The sequence below is a fragment of the Macrobrachium rosenbergii genome, chromosome 26 (genome assembly GCF_040412425.1).
Source record: "Macrobrachium rosenbergii isolate ZJJX-2024 chromosome 26, ASM4041242v1, whole genome shotgun sequence".
In the NCBI taxonomy this organism is placed as follows: Eukaryota; Metazoa; Arthropoda; class Malacostraca; order Decapoda; family Palaemonidae; genus Macrobrachium; species Macrobrachium rosenbergii.
This window is the reverse complement of record NC_089766.1, coordinates 45,991,353-46,012,802: the sequence shown is the minus strand read 5'-3', so window position 1 is coordinate 46,012,802 and position 21,450 is coordinate 45,991,353. Positions and strand designations below refer to the sequence as shown.

The 21,450-nt window shown below is 35.8% G+C and overlaps 1 protein-coding gene across 9 annotated transcripts in view; it reads right to left on the bottom strand.

The window, feature by feature from the left end:
* Nucleotides 1–21,450, bottom strand: part of LOC136853153 (probable methyltransferase-like protein 25) — a 46,846-nt gene that overhangs the window by 16,259 nt on the left and 9,137 nt on the right. For 5 of the 9 annotated variants that reach the window (XR_010857368.1, XR_010857369.1, XR_010857370.1 and 2 more), the window contains exons 3-8: nt 20,847–20,962; nt 19,363–19,480; nt 18,905–19,053; nt 17,713–18,594; nt 17,385–17,549; nt 15,183–15,329 (exon numbers count right to left, since the gene is read on the bottom strand). Coding sequence is in view for 3 of the 9 variants with exons in the window: in XM_067128464.1 (XP_066984565.1) it covers nt 15,183–15,329; nt 17,385–17,549; nt 17,713–18,594; nt 18,905–19,053; nt 19,363–19,480; nt 20,847–20,962 (1,577 nt within the window). In the remaining 6 variants the exon portion in view is untranslated. Of the gene's footprint in view, nt 1–7,825; nt 12,209–15,182; nt 15,330–17,384; nt 17,550–17,712; nt 18,595–18,904; nt 19,054–19,362; nt 19,481–20,846; nt 20,963–21,450 lie in introns of those variants that run through there. The other 4 variants (XR_010857372.1, XR_010857371.1, XM_067128463.1 and 1 more) reach the window with 3 other exon arrangements.

Below are 21,450 nucleotides of genomic sequence, written 5' to 3'. Positions count from 1 at the left end.
TGGCACTAACCCCCTACAGGACCTACTAAGCAGTACAGTATTGGATATTGGAAACTTCAACATCCTATACTGAAGCATGTCTCAACTGGAATAAAGATCCCCATTTTTAAAAATTCCTGTTTATCTTAAAAACAAATTGTAGGTACCAATCTGAGCTCCCCAGTGGTCTTTTGCATAGGCAGGATAATTCTTCCATTTCTGCTTTACTCACATCATGGTCTACAAAGTTAGCTCATTATTTTGTTCGTTCTTTTAGTCGCTGATAACATTCCGCAAAAAATCTGAGGTGATATTTATAGTATTTTCAGATACCAACTACTTTTCACTTGTGAACTTCAAGATAGCCACATCTTTTGCAGGAGATCCCTGAATGAAGGAAGAACATTTACAATTTCCATGTTTCCCCATTACTGTAAAATGTCTTTTCTGGACAAGATTTAACCCAAACCTTCACTGGACATAAGCTCTTATTGTTCAAAGTAAATGTATACTACTTTGAGAATTTACATGGTATCTCGGGTCTGGCAATGTCACTGACACTGATGAATCCACGAATGGGAGTTTGGAATAAAGCATAGGTGTGTGGTGGCATTAAGTTATCTAAAAGGGCAAATGGCATGATGCTGGTAAGTGGAGATCGACTACAAATGGCTGATTAATCAAGAATAGAAACACAACACTGTACTGTGAATCATTCAGAACTTTACAAGGATACAAAACCATCCTCCTCGTAGTAATGAACCACAAAAAATTGATACCCAAAACCTAAAGTAAGCAATAACTTGAAGGTATGTTGTGAGTTTCTTGAGGAGGGGTGATGCTATTCAGGTCAGGCAAGACCCTGTGCCCTAGAAGGGGGCATGAAATGATACATCCTTTTTCATTACTTTGGTTGTACTTTTAGGGTAAAGTTACGGGTCTAACTTACTCTAGTAAGGTAGGAAGCTGCATCCTAATAAGGTTCGGACAAATCGTTTAAAATGTTGCACTGTTTGGGTAATGTTTTGGGGAGCCTAGTCAAGGTGGGAAGTGTACTTCTACTGATGTTTTTCAGGTTATAACACATGGAGTATTTATCTGTCCCTTGGCTTCTAAGCTCTAACTGTACAGAAAATCCTGTTTTGCAAATGTGGCTGTCTATAACTGTTAAGAGTTATAGGTAGATGACACATAAAAATGAGTGCTTTACCCCATACAATGGTAGTTTGAAAAAATTTGGCTCAGTCTTGGAGATAAATGTCAAACTATTACCTAAAGTTTTGGAGACAAATGAGTGCTACTATTACCTTACATAAAGAAGCCTCTAGACTTCTGTTCTGACCATTTTCCATACCTGGAAAACCAAATACAGTACCTCCACGTATTTTCTGTGCTTGAATAATCTATAACGATTTTATCAATTAATTAATATCATAAGATTTAAATGTCCAATAAATACCGTAATTAGAGCAAAAAAAAATCCCAAAAGGTTTTTTACCAGTTACAGGCAGTCTCTGGTTTAAAGAAGGGACGTCCCGTTCCGACACTGTCATAAGCCAAAAATCTTCATAACCTGAAATATCATCAAAAATCATAAGAAAACCTTACTTTTAATAATTTGGATGTCTTGTAAACAACTTAAACAGCATTTTTATTGAGTTTTTCATCAAAAACCCTCCAAATTTTGATCATTCTGCCATTTTTGGGGTTATATTTCTTCTGTTGGATCAACGTTGTCGGCGGCGTAAATCCGGAACATGCATTGTAACCCAGGAAATAGGTTTTGATGAATACAGGCAGTTCCCGGGTTACGACAGGCTCAGCTTATGACGTTCCAAGCTTACGACGCTCTTCAAATATATTCATCAAAAATTACTCCCAGGGTTACAGCTCATGTTCCGGGTTGACGATGCCAACCCAACGGAAGAAATATGGCTCCAAAAAGGGCAGAATGGTCAAAATTTGGAGGTTTTTTGATGAAAAACTAAATAAAATTGCAGTTTACATTGTTTACAAGACACCCAAATTATTAAAAGTACGGTTTTCTTACAATTTTCGACGATATTTCAGGTTGCAACGATTTTCAACTTGCGACACGGCGTCAGAACGGAACCCCTGCTGCAAACTGGGGACTGCCTATATTTGAAGAACGTCGTAAGCCCGGAACGTCGTAAGCCGAGCCCTTTAAAATTTACCCACCATCAGCGGACTTGGCATCACTGATGGAGAGGTAAAGTCAGTTAGGGAGGTCTAAATATTAAGGGGGAGGACTATAATTTTGTGAGCAAAGTGTTTGGTGGCTTACAGCAGGAGCCGAAAGAGTGTTGGTGACTTAGGCTATGGCACTCAAGTTCAGGTTAGGCTGGGGGGGGGGAGGCAAAGTGAGGGAAGGACTCAGCACAGGAGGGTGAGGGTTACAAAACCAAAGGCCACGCGAATACCTGGTGCCCTTGATTAGGATGCTTTCTGATAACCATCACTGATACCCTTTCATGCCTTACACATTTTTTTTGGCGATTGTTACTGATAAAATTCACAAACTAGGCACAGGTGGGCGATTATTTCATTTATGCATTTCCTACTTTTCTGACTGTTATACTGAACAAGGATCATGCATAACATGTGACCACTGGGGGGGGGGGACAAAAATGAGTGGCTTGCCTCCCAAAAAAATGTTCAAAATGCATAAAACACATTATAAGCAGTAAGAAAAATATGTTTGTTTTCGTCTGTGAAACTTGACCCTGTCAGTCTACCCTCGCCCCGCTGCCCGAGTAGCTTTTATGGCCTAGCCTAGCATAAGCTAACCTAGTCTCAGCTGTGACATAATTATATATAATTTGTGGTACATCCACAGAAGAGCCCTACATGGAGATATAGTTTATATATAGAATTTTTTATTGCACAATATAGAAAGGGGTTTTCTAATGCATTACATGTTAAGATAATTTAGGAAATATGCCGTCTTTGTTTAGGCTATGTTTAGGGGCTGGTACTAAACACGGCACCTTGCGGGAGATTTTATTTTTTGTAGAATTACCTATTTGGTTACTGCTTGGTCGTTGGCTGGTGATAAAGTCGCAGGAAAAAAGTCACAGAAAAAGTTACAATTTTGGCTAGAAAAAAAGTCACAATTTATGGTGCCCGGTAATCATTAGGTTAGGTTAGGTTACTTTTTCCCGTGACTTTTATTACCGACCACCGTTAAATATTGTGACTTTATTCCTGTTACTTTTTTACTTAGATTCTGATTGGTCTTCCATAGCCCTAATGACATACATTCTAAATAAATAAAAATAAATAAAAATAAAATATAAATAAAAATAATTTTTTGTGTGTAAATATCCTTTCGACCATTTTTATGGAGGTAACAATACGACAAGCGTAACTTTATTCTTAACCCATTTTTCTGACATTATTATAATTATTATTATTATTTTTATTATTTCAGCATATTTGGGGGGGGAGGGGGGCGTAGAATGATGGGACCAGGTTCCGCAGATGAAAACAAATCTAGCCTTTCCTAGAGGTACCGAGTCCTGACCTAACCAGACCTTACCTTCCTAACCTAAATTAGGGAACCATCCCCTGACCTGGCCAGGGATGGAGGGGGGCTTCACCCCCCGCCCAGACCTCAGCTATGATGAAGAGCCCTATCAACCCAATTATTCATATTATTAAAAAATCACAAACACAAAGTCGCAAAGAACGTGAAAAAGGGCGTAACAGGTGACACTTGAAGACTTAAATATAATTGGAACTAGGATACTTAACCTAACCGGGGAGGAGGGGGGGGTTTGAGCCCCCTTGATCAACCCACCCCAAAAAGTAACACTAAAAACTGTCTGGTCTTATTCACTAGCCAATGGTAATGCCTAAAAATATATTTCATTAGAACTCACCCACCCTGAAAGTCTCAAAGGGCGTGCACAATTTGGGCGTGACAGGAATCGACACTTGAAAGCACAAACATGGTTGGAACTGGCTAATTCCCGTTACCGAAGAAGTGGAACGTTCCAAAAATTCCAGTCGACCTCCCAGTTGCCAACGACCGTTACTGTTACAGTCAAGTAGCTGTTACGGTAATACTATAGTTTTGGCGTCCAAAATCACTAATCCCTTTTGTGTGTGTTTAAAGAGAGAGAGAGAGAGAGAGAGAGAGAGAGAGAGAGAGAGAGAGAGAGAGAGAGACCATACATAAAACATATAGTTATACTGCCCCACATACTTTTGGGGTTATTCTGCAGAGAGAGAGAGAGAGAGAGAGAGAGAGAGAGAGAGAGAGAGAGAGAGAGAGACCATACGTAACCCATTCAGTCACCGACCCATTTACTTTCAGGTTACTCTGCAGAGAGAGAGTGAGAGAGAAACCATACGTAAAACATTCAGTACTGCCCCATATACTTTTGGGGTTATTCTGGAGAGAGAGAGAGAGAGAGAGAGAGAGAGAGAGAGAGAGAGAGAGAGAGAGAGAGAGAGAGAGAGAGAGAATCAACCATTTTAAAGTCACTGGCCCAATCACTTTTCGGGTTACTCTGCATACTGATATACAAACGCGATAATGTACAGATCATAATACGAAAACAATAAAGTATTGCAATTCATTTAATGTACACAGAAATTATTATTATTATTATTATTATTATTATTATTATTCAGTAGATGAAACCTATCCGTATGGAACAAGCCCACCAAATAGGCGTTCATTAAGGATGAGTAAAAGGAAATAAATGGAAATACAAAAAGAGATCCCAATTATTAAAAAAAGAGATTAATAGATAAATATATAAAAAATGTATTACAATGAAAGGAGAATAATATTAGGGTAGTAATGCATTGCATTTTCGCTTGAACTTCCGAAGTTCCAGACGATATGACATCCACGCCCAAAACAACGGTAAACGCATCTTTCAATTTTCCTCTAATTTGGAAAAAGAAAAACGAAGGAAGACGAGACTGAAATCGTGCAGATTATAAATAAAAGGATAAAAAATAATATAAAATAATAAAAATACGCAACAAACCGATGACTAAACACAGCCGTTTCAAACGGTCTCACTGCCATTTGCCGAATGTTGCCAGACAGCATTTTTCATGAATTAAAATCACGTAGTTCATATTAAGTTAAAATGGACCTTTCATGAATCCAGCACAAGTTCGGGTTTAATTTTCGAATCTTAATTTGTATAAGACTTTATCTGTGCATGATCTCGTAAAAAAAATTGTATTTATATATCTAATCTATTCCGCAGTTCATCCCACGAGTGCTTCGGCTTATTGTTTGCTGTTAAGCGATTTGGACTTGAACTGCAGTTTTCTCTCTCTCGTAATGCACATTCGTTCTTCATTTGTTCAGTCATAATACTACAATAAATTACTTGTTTTTAGCATTCAATAAATCACGATTTCATAATAAAAGACGTTGATAAATACGATACAGAATATCATTTGCCACAGTAGCCTACAGTCTGATTCTGATATTTAACCTGCAGTTTTCTTTAAGCTTTTTGCTGAAAATGATGAATAATATATACGTATGTGATGATTAATTATATTATATATATATATATATATATATATATATATATATATATATATATATATATATATATATATATATATATATATATATATATATATATATATTACTATCATCACTACCCTAATAATATTCTCCTTGCATTTTAATTACTTTTTGTCTATTTGTTAATGTACTAATTCTTCTTCTTTCTTTTTCTTTTAATAAGTGGGGTCCCTTCTTTTTGTATCTCCCTTTACTTCCTCCTGCTTCTTCCTAATGAACACCTTAATATTCTTTGAAAGCTTGAATTTCGAGTCAATGACCCCTTGTGGTGGCCTTGTTCCATAGGAATAGGTTTCATCTTCTGAATAATAATAATAATAATGATAATAATAATAATAATAGTAATAATAATAATAATAATAATAATAACAATAATAATAATAATATATGATGTATATTTAGGGAGGTATTCAAATTGGGATTCCTTCCTTAGTTACAAATCCTGGAAACACCAGTTTAACAAGCGTCTGAATTGGTTTAAAAGCTGACCTCGTGAACTAGCACTCAAGTTTTTCTGTCGAAATATAACATCTGACTGGACAACTTACTTTCTCCGCTTGTAAGTTCTCTTAGAAATGCATACAAGATATATATATATAACACCTGCTGCTGACTGAGTCCCCTAACACCTGCCACAGGTGATCACACACACAATATCTACCTTCAATTCACTTGTTTTATGGTGTTCTGTTGGAAATACACTGTATATACAGACTTCTACTAAATTTTTCTTTTAGCTCGGTGCAAGAAATTAAACAAACCACTAACAGACAAGTAAAAAATGCGCCAAAGTTTCTTCGGCAAAATGAGTTTTCTGTACAGCGTATAATCTTTAATACTAAGGCTAGAGGGCTGCAAATTGGTATATTGATCACCCACCCTCCAATCGTCATACATACCAAATTGCGGCCTTCTAGCCTCAGAAGTTTTTATTTTATTTAAGGTTAAAGTTAAACATAGTGCATCTGGCAACAATATAGGGCAGGCCACCACTGGGCCGTGGTTAAAGACTCAGGCTGGTGCTCAAACAGCATTATACCGAGACCACCAAAAGATAGATCTATTTTTGGTGGCCTTGATTATATGCTGTAGCAGCTGTACATAAAACTCGATTGCGCCGAAGTTTCTTCGGCGCATTTTTTACCTGTTTACATAAGTGTCACATCTTTAGTCAGTGTCTGTACAAATCCTACTATTTCTATGGAACAAAGGATGCATGCTCAGAACTACAGATCAACAAAATACATTAGTAAATACTTCAACTACATACTTCCATGCAGTTAATGAAAGGTGATAATTCCTACAGTAATTTATACAGCATGCTGTAGACCAGTAGTTCTCAACTCGTTTCAGGTCATAGACCACCAGCCCAGTAAAAAAATATCATGGACCATTTCCTTTTTGATTAAAGATATATAGAGCATAGACAATAAACAACCTGAAGGATGCCATTACATTTTTCTATAGGAATAATAAAATAAATTGAATGGTCAAATATTTTTGTGGATAAATTTGTTCTGACTGCATTTCAGTAAATTTAAAAATATATATACCAGTCTCCAGTTTATTGCCAAATATAATGAACATCCTGTGGACCCCACAAAATGTCACCATAGACCACCAGTTGAGGACCGATACTGTAGACAGTAGGAAGGTTATTTGCAACAACTCCTCAGCCAATGGCAGCGTAGCTTTTAGCCTTAACTTTCCATCTAGTCCATTTGTACTTCTCCCACTTCGCTATCCAGCTTCTTCAACTATACTTGGACAACTCCCCAAAAGTTCTCATAAAAAGTGAATCATTCAAGCCACGTCTGTGAGTTTAAATAAGTGACTTGGTAATTTTGTTTGAATGATTTACAATATCAATTACCAAGGGCAATTAAATCTGACCTATCTCCAACTAACTTATAATTCTGATGGCCATTAACATAAACATGGTGTTTCCTAGATACATCTATACAGTGCTTCTATATTTCTATAATTTGTTCTATTCCATCTCGTTACGTTGTGTCCTTTGCAATTTTGCTTATGAAAGGTATGTCAAATACTTAATTGTAGATTTGCTGTGCTGAATATCTACCTTTACAAATTTTTGTACAAGAGGTGACTGGAAAGCTTCAAAATACTGGACGAGATGAATCTGGTGAAACCTCAACATGAAAAAATGGGATTATACCTGCTCTTGATGGAAGAGACGAAAGGAAGAATAGCAGCAGACCGTGAAACAAATGCTAAACACGAGGTTCAACAAACACATCAGGAATGAAATGTTTTTATTCAAAGCAACAAAAGTTCTTGAAATGCACAATTCCAGAAACCTGAATATGTTGACTACAGTGGTCCCCCACTTTTTCACGGGGATAGGTTCCAGCACCCACTGCGGAAATGCAGAATCCCCTCTAAAAATGCTTATATCTGCCTGGTTTAACAGTTCACTGTCCATTTTAATATGAAAAAAGAAAAAAAGCAAATTTTTTATAATTTTAGAGATACGGTCCAAAGAAAATTTGCGAATTAGTGAAAGTTCCCATGTAAAATTGAAAGACATTCCACAAAAATCTGTGATAAAGTGAAGCACGAAAAAGTGGGGTCCAATGAATTTTGAATGAAAAAATATACTAGCATAAAGTATATGACCATTACACAAATGTGACCTTTTTTAAGATATATAACTTATGGTTCTCGAGGCTGACACATTTTATCCAGTATTTATTCTTCACAAGCAAATATCACAGCTAACAAAATACTCACACACCAACTTTCTATAACTCGTTATCACAACAATCCTATTTGACACACAGTAGTACAATTCTTGCATAACTTCGCGACCTACAAGAAGAAATAACTATAATGCTCATTATCTTACAGGAAAACCAAATCTTAGAGGAGGAGGAGTGATGCCTAATGAAATAACTGAGAAGAAAGATTGGGCATTAATATAAATAACTGATATGTTACAAAATTAGTGGTACCTGATTTAATTACTATTATTATAAAGTAGTTTGAGACCAGTGAGTCATATTATATACATTCTTGAGACTTGCCCTGACTATCTGATCTTCAATGTGTGGTAAAAAACAAAAAACAGCAGTAAGGTACGACTAAAGAAGATAAACAATGAAATAGGCAAAGAAAAAATATGAAAAAAGGAAAAAAGCAACGCAGAAGGGCTGAAAAGATACTGCAAAAATATTCACAACAAAATAAATCGAAGGGTGAGGACGAACCAAAGCATCTTGCAATTTAAAATTTTATTGTGCGTTAGTCGTAATCTTAAAACGACATTTCAAACAATGCTTCGTTCATTTTCAAGTCCTAAAAAATATCAAATGTCAAAATGTTATAAATGTTATTAGTTTTTCCAAAATGTTCTATTTTTATTGTAAATGTTTTATATATGTACAGTATACTCATTAATAACATTTTGACATTTTATATTTTCCTAAAAAATATAAAATGTCAAAATGTTATAAATGTTATTAGTTTTTCCAAAATTTTCTATTTTTATTGTAAATGTTTTATATATATACAGTATGCTCATTAATAACATTTTGACATTTTATATTTTTGAGGACTTGAAAATGAACGAAATATCGTTTGAAACGTTGTTTTAAGACTACGACTGCAGCACAATAAAAATTTTAAATTAGAAGGTGCTTTAGCTCACCCTCGCCCTTCGATTTATTTTAAAACTAGATTTCCAACTACCCAGGCTACTCCTGAAGTGATTTACAACAACCTACAGCGCAACTCAAAAGGAACATTGTAAATATCCCACCTATGGGGGTCAATTCAAGCAAAGACCGCCTAAAATCACTGAGATTAAAATTAAAGCAAAATGCTGACACCTGAGTATTTCAAATAAACCATATACAAAAGGGTAATTAGTTTAAACTGTATTATATTACCACAATTACCATGACTATTCCAACACAAACATACATTTATAAGGAATCAACTTGCTAAGCAAGCTTCCACAAATAGAGAACATCCATCTACGAAAGAAAATGTAACAGAATACATAGATAAACAATAAACAAAAATGAACTATCAATAAAGATCATGTATTCTTACATTTGCATATAAGTTGGTGACCATAAAATTAGTGTATTTTTGTACTGAAAACTTCACCAGATGGTCATGCATAGTATATACTCATTTGAGTACCTTCAGCTTGAAAATATATTCTAAACATTAAAGACCCTTGATCTTTCATTAGTTATGAAGTCCTTTGGATTGGATTAATGGATGGATAAGGTTGTATCACAGGGCATTTGGGATACAATAATCTTTTTCATGTGATACTGTTTCTTAACATTTCAATTTTCATAAAAACATATCAGCATTCCGTGTTACGACAGATTCTTCCGACTTCAAAGCCTTTTCAAGATAACGTATAAGTTCAATTTATTGAAATATTCTCTTTTACAACTGGCTTCTGATTTATACAAATGTTGACCAGATGGAACAGTGGGAAGGAGAGGAGAGGATTAAATATCAATGTCAGGAGAATAATACTTGTGGTGACAAGCATGAAATGTACTGAAAAAAGTAGACTAGAAAGTTGACGCTACTAGAGAGAGGTGCAGTGGACTGAACTGAAATACACGAAGAAATGAGGTCGATGGGAATTCAGTCGAAAACCTTACAAAACTGAGAAGAAAGGACAGAAATTCTGCGTCTAACCCCTCTGACATTAAAACACTGCTGATGACTTTTATTCCTACTATTATACATTAATAAATATTGCAATAGTCTACAATTTAGTTTCACTCCTGTTCAAATGTTATTTTCTTTTTGATCCTTCTTAATCATCTATTTCATGGGCCTGCTGAAGGTAGTGGACTCTAATCAGAGCAGTAATCATTCACGATAGCGAAAACCACATAAAACTAAGCACATCTTTATACTACTGTTTGGATTAAAATGCCATATTAACAATGTAATGTGAGACACAATGAAGTACAGTACTGATGAGTTTTGATTTGTTATACACCAGTCAATGACAACTAACACCGATCCACACAGGCCATACATCAAAGAGTCAAGGTTATTTTATGGAGAAATTTCTTGCGATGTTAGCAAGAGAAGCAATGGATGTTAAAATTGTTCTTTCAAGTAAAGTGAAACATCATCACGAAAGACAAATTAAAAACTAAATAGGCAAGATAAGCTTGATCCTGACTGATGCTACACTAAACGGGAATAAGTCTAGTTTAAGGATTTCAACAAAATTCAATAGTAAAAGGATTACTGTACCTGTGCTACCAATTCATCATGCTCACGGCATACGACCATTACAAAAACCCTGCTCATTTGATGCATTTTGCCAACAGACGGGGCATCGCCTGCTTACAATCTCATGCCTGGTTTTCAAATACAAGGAATCAAAAGTTACAATGGCTGAATGCTCAGAAAAGACTCACACACTACCTTGTCCTGAGTCAGAGTCTACATAAATTCATCTTCTTGGTTAATCTATACATAAGTTGATATGGCTGATCACTTTAATAAATATAACACTGTAATATTCTTACTCATGTCCTATTTTCCTTGTATAGTACCCTTTCTTTCCTTTAAGTTTTCCTTATTTTCTTCACTGCTACATATGCCTATTATATCCCTGATTGCGTTATCTGACTGGCTGTACAAACATTTTACATATGCAAATCAGCTAAACTGTACTGAAGAATATTCTTTCAGAATTTCCACACCATATCATCAAGTGTCTCAAGATTCATAATTCTTGTAGCAAAAGTTAGTTACAAGGCATTACAACCATTCCTTCTTTATTGTGGCAGAATATCGTGAAACACCAAAAACCTTTCCTACAGTGCCTTTTAATAAAAATTTTATAATAGGTAACAACACAGTCAGGATAAGTTCACAAACTGTATTCGAAAGGATATGAAGTCAAGTAAATTTCTGCACTTGGAAGACAATCATCCCTAAACCTTGAGAATATGGATGGACTAATGTGACCACAGTCGACCCCCGGGATTCGTGAGGGATGCGTACCACTGGCCTCCGTAAATAGATCAAATCCGCGAATACTTAAAACCCCTTTAAAAATGCTTGTAGCTAACTATTTTGATACTTCATGACACAAAAAACCTCTAAAAATGCTTATACTTGAAAATATTAATTATTTTACCACAAAAAAGTGCATTTAGGAAAATATGAAAATACAGTAATTTAAGAATATTTCTCTATGAAAAATTCCGCAAATGGGCAAATTTTCTGCGATAATGCGTACACACATTCCAAAGAAAAATTCCGCGAATCACTGGGTCCTCGAACTGTGAGTCTGCGAATCCCGGGGATCGACTGTGCATCAAGATGAAGGTACTACAAAAGCAAGAAGGAAATTGACAGCTATATAAGTACTACATAATTTCTTAAATAAACCTGAGACAGTAGACCGTCAAAAAAAAAAAAAAAAGAAAAATATATCATTCAGATCAGAAACTATGAACCTTTTCTGAAGACTTTGCTATGTTTTAAAGTAATGAGTAACAATCGTGACTATCAATGCTTCAAATGTCAACTACCAACAAAGCTGTTCCTGAAAGCCACCAGCGCATGGCAACGAGGGGACGTGACAGGGTCAAACAGTTGTACCAAGTAAGCTGACTCAATACCCTGGGGGGAAGAGAAGAAACTTCATGTTTCTTGTACATTACTGATAACTATAAGGTTAACAGACTGTTACGTTACTGGTTGTCAAGACAAGCTGCTATATTATGGATGGAGATGTCATCTTCTAAAATATATCACTAAAACTGTGTAAATACCAAGAGAATTGCATTGCAACATGCACTGTTTTCCATTTATAAAGCCACAAAATATTGTAGTTCAAGTAAACTTATACCAGGAAGTGGTAAGGTCATTTTTATCTAAAATACTGTATTTCATAATACACACATTCATAAAGCTTATAACCATACTAGATTTCAAATTGCTAAACAATGCTGGTAATTAGCAGCTTTGAAGACATCTCACTCAAGGAGATTTTAAAGAAAGCAATTACAAAAGCTGATGGTTTTATCTGGATAATACACAGGACATTACAGTATATGATAATCTTGCAATCTTACAAAAACCCAAAGAATTAAAAGCATTTTCTTCATAAGACAGTTAAACCAATTTCAAAGACATCTCTTAAAGTTGGTCTTCTTGGCCAGAATAATAGCGCTTTTGATTGGACAGTGATAGAGTATAAAAGGACTCAAAGAAGGGGGGATCTTTCATTTGCCTACAGTGTTCACCAGCCTTTCCAGTCATCCTTCCCATACAGATGTGACAACAGCGTGAAGCTCAGCCAAGATCCCCATTGCTCTTTGGCCTACTCAAGCACTCAAACACCTCTAAGTGCGCTCCAGAATAGTTTTCATATTCGTAGTGCCATACTGACACTGAATAAGGTTGTCTGACCCCTGTCGTCTCAGTTCAGTAGTCCTACTGCAACTATAACTCATATGCTCCAAACGGTGGTCTTCTTGACTGCCCTGGCATCTCAGCTCTCTTAGGCAAGGGACAAAGGTTCATCATTCACACACCTAGCCATTACCATTGTCTCCTGGCCTGTCATTTCCGGCAAGAATAAGGACCTTTTGAAGTAGAAGCCCCTTAATCTTCTACGGGAACTTCTACATTATGCCAAGTACAAACACTCCAAGTTTACCTTGGTGTTGTGGCCAAGTCCCAGATAGTCTTTTTACTTTTTTTTATTATTAATTATTATTATTATTATTATTATTATTATTATTAACCCCAACACCAACAGATGGTAAGGAATACCAAAATCCTAGATGGCGACAAGGACCACCGCTGTCTCTGCTATAAGGAGGCCCTTACTATTCTACAGTGGAAAACTAAATACTACTCAAAAAACCCTCCTCCTGCTGACCAACGTCAGGAGAACAACAACGTTCACCCCTGAGACAACAGTACAGCCTCCCTCTTCCTCGAACCGGAAGCAGAGACTCCCAGCGCCAACCAGTCAGTACCCACGTCAGTCAGCCAGCAACAGAAGAGCTCCCAGAATATGACCGATCAATGAAAAATCGCCCCCACCTTCTTTTGTAAACCCATTTTCAGGTATAAATACTCTCTGCATGTACCCTGGTGCCATTCACCTCCTTCAGTGGTAGCAAGTGACTACCGAAGCGCCGGAATAAGAAATGAACTTCGGTCAGCTGCTTTATAATTTACCTGCTGAAAAGAAGAAACTTATACCCCAAGTTGAGAAGGCGAAATATAAGCTCAACCGCTTACAGAGTGCCATTCTTTTCAATGAAGTTTGCCTCAAAGAGGGTTTCCTTCCAAGATATCATTATCTTTTTATTTATTTTCTTTTTTTTGGTCTACCACAGTCATCCTATTTGACTGGGTGTTTTTTTTTTATAATGTGGGGTTCTGGGTTGCATCCTGCCTCTTTAGGAGTCCATCACTTTTCTCACTATGCGCGCTGTTTCTAGTAGCACACTCTTCTGCACGAGTCCTGGAGCTACTTCGGCATCTATTATTATTTTATTATTATTATTATTATTATTATTATTATTATTATTATTATTAATATATGGTTGTTTAACTAAATCACTCTGTCCCACATCTCAAATCTCACAAAGTTGGAATATTTACTCTTAAACATAAAATGCAAACTGGAACAAGGATCTTAGAAAAACTTCACCTCTAAATGGATTGAGACAATAGGGAATGGATGAAAAGTCAAAAGCAAAAACCATTGCAGACGGAGGCCAGGAAATGCTACTAAGAACTTTAAGTGCCATCTATCTAGTGGCACAAAATTCACACAAAAGAGTAACCTTTTACACGAAGAGTGCTAAACCTTGAAACATGATTTACACAATGGGAAAAAGGGTTACAAAAGATTTTATGAAGTTACTCCGATCTAGAATTAAGGAAGACTTACAGAATCTCCCACCTGCTTTTAATATGTAATGGGAGCACCAAAAAGGGGTTAATAAATTACTATATTATTCTACACAAAGAAAAACAAAAGCTACATCACGTAAAATAATATACAACAGGGTTTATAAATTACAACTTTGGCTTAGAGTTAATAAAATATCATAACATCTACAATACTCATTATTTCACTCTACAGGATTCATATTAATCCAGTTCCATACCTTTTTACTACAATGTCCATAGTCGACCCCCGGTATTCACGGGGAATAGGGACCACAACTACCCACGAATACTGAAAATCTGCGAAGAGTTGAGACCCCCTCCCCCCAAAATGCTTATAACTGCCTATTTTAATACTTACAAAACCAAATATACCTTCTAAAAATCCTTATAACTGCCTATTTTAATAGTTCAAACACCAAATATACCTTAGACTATCACCCTCAAACATTTAATCATGAAAATATGAAAAAACGGCAATTAGTGAATACTGTATTGCTCCATGACAAAATTCGCGAATAGGCGAATTTTCTGCAAATATTTCGGAGATACTTCCACAGGAAAAATCGGCAAATAGGTGAACCTGCGAATGCTAAACCGTGAATAAGCGGAGGTCGACTGTACTTCTACACTACATAATCATTATTTCTACCTCTTCATACACCCCAGCCACAAATCTTACCTGCTCATACAGATATGCCAGCCTATCTAGAAGAATGAGGCCCTCGATAATGGGTGCCAGGGAAGCCCGGAAGAGGAAGAACATCTCCAAGTTTCTGATATGTGATCCATACTTTTTGTCATATTCGTGCAGTTCCTCCTCCTGTATCTGGTTAAAAAATATGCAGAATAATGAAAGTTTCTCTGAGTTAATGAAACTGTATTAATTTTTTATCTGTCAAATGCAATTAAATACTTTACTCCTTTTAAGATGTTGAATAAGTTACTACAAGGAAATTTTCAACACTGTACGTATTTTTTTTCATTCGGAACGTGAAAGATCAACGGAAGTCCACATTCCCAAGTGATCTTTCTATTTCGTTAATCCGTAGGCAAAAACCAATCAAGAATGAATATTATTAATAAAGATGATCAACTCATAACACTTTGAAAGATTAGAGAGACAGATATAGCTACAGAAATGTATTCGCTACTAAGAAAATAAAATAAAAATAAATCACAATAATAGCAACAGCCTGTCTTCTCTAAAGGATTAGTCGATTACATGCGCAAATAAATACAACACACCACAATCAATAATCATGCTGGAATATTTATCAACCAAGTAAGTAGGACAAATTGCCAAAAATTACCAGAAACGTTACTGGTATGCACGAGAACTTTAGAGCAATGACTTTTCCATACCTTCTCTAATGAAAATTCAATTAACCTAATTTATTCTAAGGAGTGACTGATGACTTTGGAGACTGTAACACAATCTATGATATAGCAGATTATCTACAAAAGGAATAATATACCAGTCCGTCGATATAGCCTACAATTTAGCACTACAAGCTAATAAAATATTTCATCTTTTAAATTGATCTCTGACCTTTCCGAGTTGTTTACAAAAAAAAAAAAATGCTGCAAACTGTTTCTCATATTTAAAAGGAATTTTATTATTTTTCTTTCAACTACAGACTTCTTAAGTTCTGGAAGTAATTGTGTAAATAACCAACATTCACGTTTTTACTTGGGCTGTGTCTTGACAAAGTTAAACGTTTGCTAAGTTCTTTGCATTTTCTTACATCTTAAACACCTTCTGCCTTAATTTTCATCTGGTCATCAATTAATCCCTTTCTATATTTATTTATTTTTTATCTTTCGAATGGTCAGTGTCCTTCAAGTTCCTTAACTGATTTCTCTTCACGTGTCAAAAACCATTCCCCAGTCAGTGAACCTAGGCTGGACGAAAGAGTGAACCAACCTTCGAGAGGAGAGGCCTTTACTTAACTTCAATTTTAGTTTGTTACTTATATATATCTGTTAGTAATTATGTTGTTAATTTGTAGGCTTGTAGTGCTGCTAATAAGATAGCTTGTGGGCATTAACTGTCCATATTCCTTCTAAACTGTTTACTATTTCACAATTAGCCCCCCTGCCATTCACTGGCCAAGATTAAACACCCAGTATTTGCGTTCTCAAGATTTGAGGATTTCTCTATGGAACATATATACACATTATTCATGAAAATTTCCCCATTCACAGTATTTTTCACTGAGAAATATTCAATAATTACTGTATTTTCATATTTTCATGACTAAATGCACTTTTTGTGATAAAACTATTAAAATACTCGGGTATAAGCATTTTTGGAGAGGGTTTTTTGTGTTTAAACTATCAAATAGAGGGGTTTTGAGTATTCGTGGATTTTAGCTATTTGCGGGGGTGGGGGAGGGGGGTGGTACGCATCCCCTGCAAATACGGGGGGTTTACTGTACACTACTGGTAGCTAAAGAATTTACAAACATCCTATTTTACATTCTAGGAAGTTTTAGCATTTTTCCTTGAGTACACTGGTTCTGAAAAACACATCAATGTAATATGTAATTACTTCCATTATTATTCATTACTTTTAAGTTTTAAAAGCAGTTTCTAAACCAGCATTAGAAGCAATAAACAAAGGTTTCAAGATCACTATACTTAATAATAAGCTTATCTTTCGATGAGAAGACCTATTTCCGTTGGAAAATATGAATCATATGGCCAACTTGATGTTTGATAATGCCCCCTATAATTTAAAAAAACCAAAATAAAAAATTCACACTACTCGTGTATAACAACATTAACCACTTCTATTCCATACCATATGCATCAAATAATAAAATCTACAGAACAAAAATTCCATCTGCCTCTATTAACAATCGTAAAAAGATGTACAAACCTCTACGTCAATTCCTAATTTGGCAAAGGCAGCACGCGCATACTCATTGAAATTTTGGCACTTTGCGGCAATGCGGCCAACGTGAGCCATGTCAGATATGTTCCCGACCTTATGCAACAAGAGTACCTGCAGTAAGGATCGCCAATACAGTGACATCGTGCTGCTCTGCAATTTTCATAAGCATTGTGATTACTAATTTGGAAAGAGAGTCCAATGAAATATTCTTTGAAATAATTTTCACACATAAAAACACTGTGCACATCAAATATTCTATGGACCTTTGACTTCTGCATCATGGATAAATATAAAGAAATCAAGTGTAGCTTACCATGTCCGTGCAATTCAACCTGTCTGCAGGCTGGCAGGAAAGCATCCTGCTATTCCGGCCGAGAGAAAACCTCTCTTCTCTGAGTACCGTTGACAAAGGGAATCCCAAGCTCAAGTTAGGAAGCTCTGAAGGATGCATTGGGTTGGCAGGCTTATGTTTTGGCACATGATTTTGATCAGTGTTTTGTGACTTGGGTTTACCTTGATTATCATCCCCATAATCGATGAAAGGATTCCGACTAAATTCTTCCTCCATCAGATGATAACAGCACCCGACATTGCACAGGAATGCTAAGGTTGGATTGGACAGAAATATCTTCATGCTACTGGGAGCTAAATTTCCACAGGTGTGTAATCCAACTAACCCTAATTTGCTGACATCAGACCACTTGTTTTGACTAGTTACAGGTGACCCTTTATCCTGTACAACACAATGTTGAGAAGTCTGGGTTTCTTCTCCATTCTCTTGTGGCCTTTCTGACACGCTCGCTCGATCTATACAGTATTTTGCAGATTCATCATCTAATCTTCTAGTATCACTATTCTGTACAATATCACAGCATTCATTTCCAGAAGAACTACTTTGATTACCCGTAATACTCGAAGAACTACCTTCAACTAAAGGCCCACTCGAAACATCGCCTTCACTTTCGATGCTCTCCTTAACGACTTGTAATAAATTTGTGTTTTCTGTTACGAAAGCCGTAATGGCTATGTGTCTGCTGCTGTCCCTGTTATGCTGTGATGATGGACAATCTCTCGACTCAGCCTCATTGCTAGAAGCTTCCGCCGGCTTGATTTTTCTTCTTCGATGTTTCCCTTTCTTGAGCGGTCTACCAAGCAGTTTGTCTTCTTCCGTTTTCTTGAGACTTTTCCAAAACTTCTGAAATGCAAAATGAGCTTTTGAAATATGAAGTGTGTATTACTGATGTATAATTTAGCATCGTATAAAGGAAGTGTCTACAGCTACTAACTATAATGATAGATGAAAATGAAATCTGCACTGCAATGTAATACACTCGACTTCTTAAACTTGAAAAAATGGTCGACCATTTGTGGCATATAAGTAAATTACATAAAAGTAAAAAAAAAAAGTGCCTATGAATTGCAAAAGTACTGCTGCCCCCACAAATAAAAATACGGTCTATAGTTCACAAAAATGTAATGAAAAAAATAAATGATCGCACACTCACCTGCAGTTTCGTCTTGCGGACCATTGCATTTGATGTATTCTCTTCACTAGAGTCAATGGCAATGACATTCAGGTTGTACTGCAATGCCAAAGATGTGCTGAGGTAACCTTTACCACTTCCTAAATCGACTATCCAATCAACTCCACAACCTGGAACGCAATACTTATAGGTCATCATCATTCCCGTTATCTTTTTTACATTAAATATTTCCTTTACCAGTTTAAGGTTTTTCTTTATAGCATGAAGATTATGTAGTGAAATCTATTTTCCATTTCCCTACTTCTTAAAATGTTTCCAGAACAAGGATATGAAAGATAAATGTCTATGAACAAAGATCTAATCACAAAAGATTCTGGTAGCTCTTGGTAAACCGTCAAACCGACAATATGTTCCCAAACGTGTAGGATTATGCAAAATCACAGTCTCACAGATCCCTTACAATAGTATAAGTGCCTGACCTTTTGCAAGACGGCTTATAACCCTGCTCATCGTCTCAACCTCGTGGGTTTTTTTCTTAGACATCACTCCCTTCATTGGCAGAGTAGCGACTTCTTGAGGTCCATAGATTTCCAGAATCTGTTGGGAAATTAATGCGAGGTCAATACTAGAATGTGCTACCAACTGGAATATGATACCTACTTCATCTAAATGTTTGAAAATTGTTGACCTTAAATAGTACAAGTCTGAAATAAAGAATTCCTACTGGCAACTATCTATTCATTGTTAGCAACCAATGAACATGCAGGATTGATACTGCCTTGGCTTGACCTGCCAATAATGATGATAAAAACTGTAATAGCAACAGGATCTTCTGTTTGCTTCATTATTCCCTTTTCTGTAGGAAACATTATCCATTAGTTGTCCTATATTCACCTCATCATTGACAGTCACAAAGGGTATGGACACAGTATGGTAGGCAGTCGCCGACTTACACCCCAAGTCAATGCTTATTAATAAACAGGTGCCGTAACTAGAGACCCATTCTTGTTTTAAGTGCCGTTAACGGCGTCGTAAGCGCTGTTAACGGCACTTATGGCACTGTAACTAAATACCCATTCTTGGTAAATGTATTTGAAAAAGCGCCATAAGATCGGAACACCATAGTTGGTGCCATCATAACTAGGGGACACCCTGTACAATATTCCTTTTCTTTACTGACACAAAAGTACTAAGACTAGTTTTACAAAAACAAGATCCATTGAGTAGTGCTTATACCTGAACATTCAACATGTCTCACAACAAATTATTATTCCATGACATTTTCATTTTACACTAAGCAGTAATTTACATTAATAATTCAATTCAAAAGATTTATGTTTAAAATGCATCGCTTTTAAAAGAGTAGCCATACAAAAATGCTTGTAATTACATGGCTGATAAGTTAAAAAATCAGACAGGCTGAAGTCTGCTAAATTGAGGAGCTATTACTGTAGTTTCCTTACATTTCTAACTTTCCTGTTTAACATCTACTGATCTGAAAGTATATTTTCTTGAAAAATGTATGGGAATTTATTTACTTCAAGTACATTATTAGTAATTTTCATATTTAAATTACTTCAGTATATCCAACATACAGTCTTTATTTTCATTAATCATCTTTTTATGATAAGGAAAACTGTTTCTCAATTCCAATATTCTTGCTTTTAATGAGATGTTTACATATAACTAATAGTAAGTTTATTTACGTAGCCCAGTCAGCCACAATTTCTACCTTTGAAATGGCTGGTTTGAAGGTCCACATAAGCTTCCACTTCATAACACTGTATCTTCTGAGTAACAAAAACAAGCTTATAAATAAGAGTTCTTTCTTCAGCCTATAAAAACTGATGATTTTCACTCAGTGGTTTGGTTAAACTGTATATCAATGAAAAAAGGGTAGGATTTCTTAAAAGTCATTTTCTGAAGGTAAACAAAATGTTTTAGCAAGAAGTTTCTATATTACCTCATCTACCGGTGTAAGGACTCCTAAAGAAGAGAGAGAATGCTGTCGAATGGCAGACAAGTACGAGGACAAACTGCTTGTTGCTAAACTCCAATTGCTATCAACGGGTTCATCGCCTAAAACAAAAAAATTTATGTAAAAGTTTATACATAAGTATCATTAACCAATGAATTCAAAACAACATGGAATTTTGAGTCACATTTAAGGAAAAAACAGATTTTTTTTAACAATTAGTGGTGCTTTCCTTTGACAAGAGGAAAATGAAGCCATTGAGAATTTATGCGAGACACTGTCAAAATACAAGTGGTCAGAGTGAAAATGAGCTGCCTTTACGAAGTGTGGAAAACCACACACTATCAATTACAGTTCATTTTTAAGGGGAGAAACCCAATCTTCAAGCAATATGTACTTTATTCAAAAATTTAGATGCATTCTTCAAGAAATATAACACATACTACTTTACATTATGTAGATTTGGACTTTCTTCAACCAAGAGATATGAAATACTACCTCTTCAAGGAATGTGTGGTAACTGCAAGCCGCAGTAGTTAAGAGGCAAACTTAATCTAACCTATTGTCAATTTGACAAAAGTTGGAACTTATC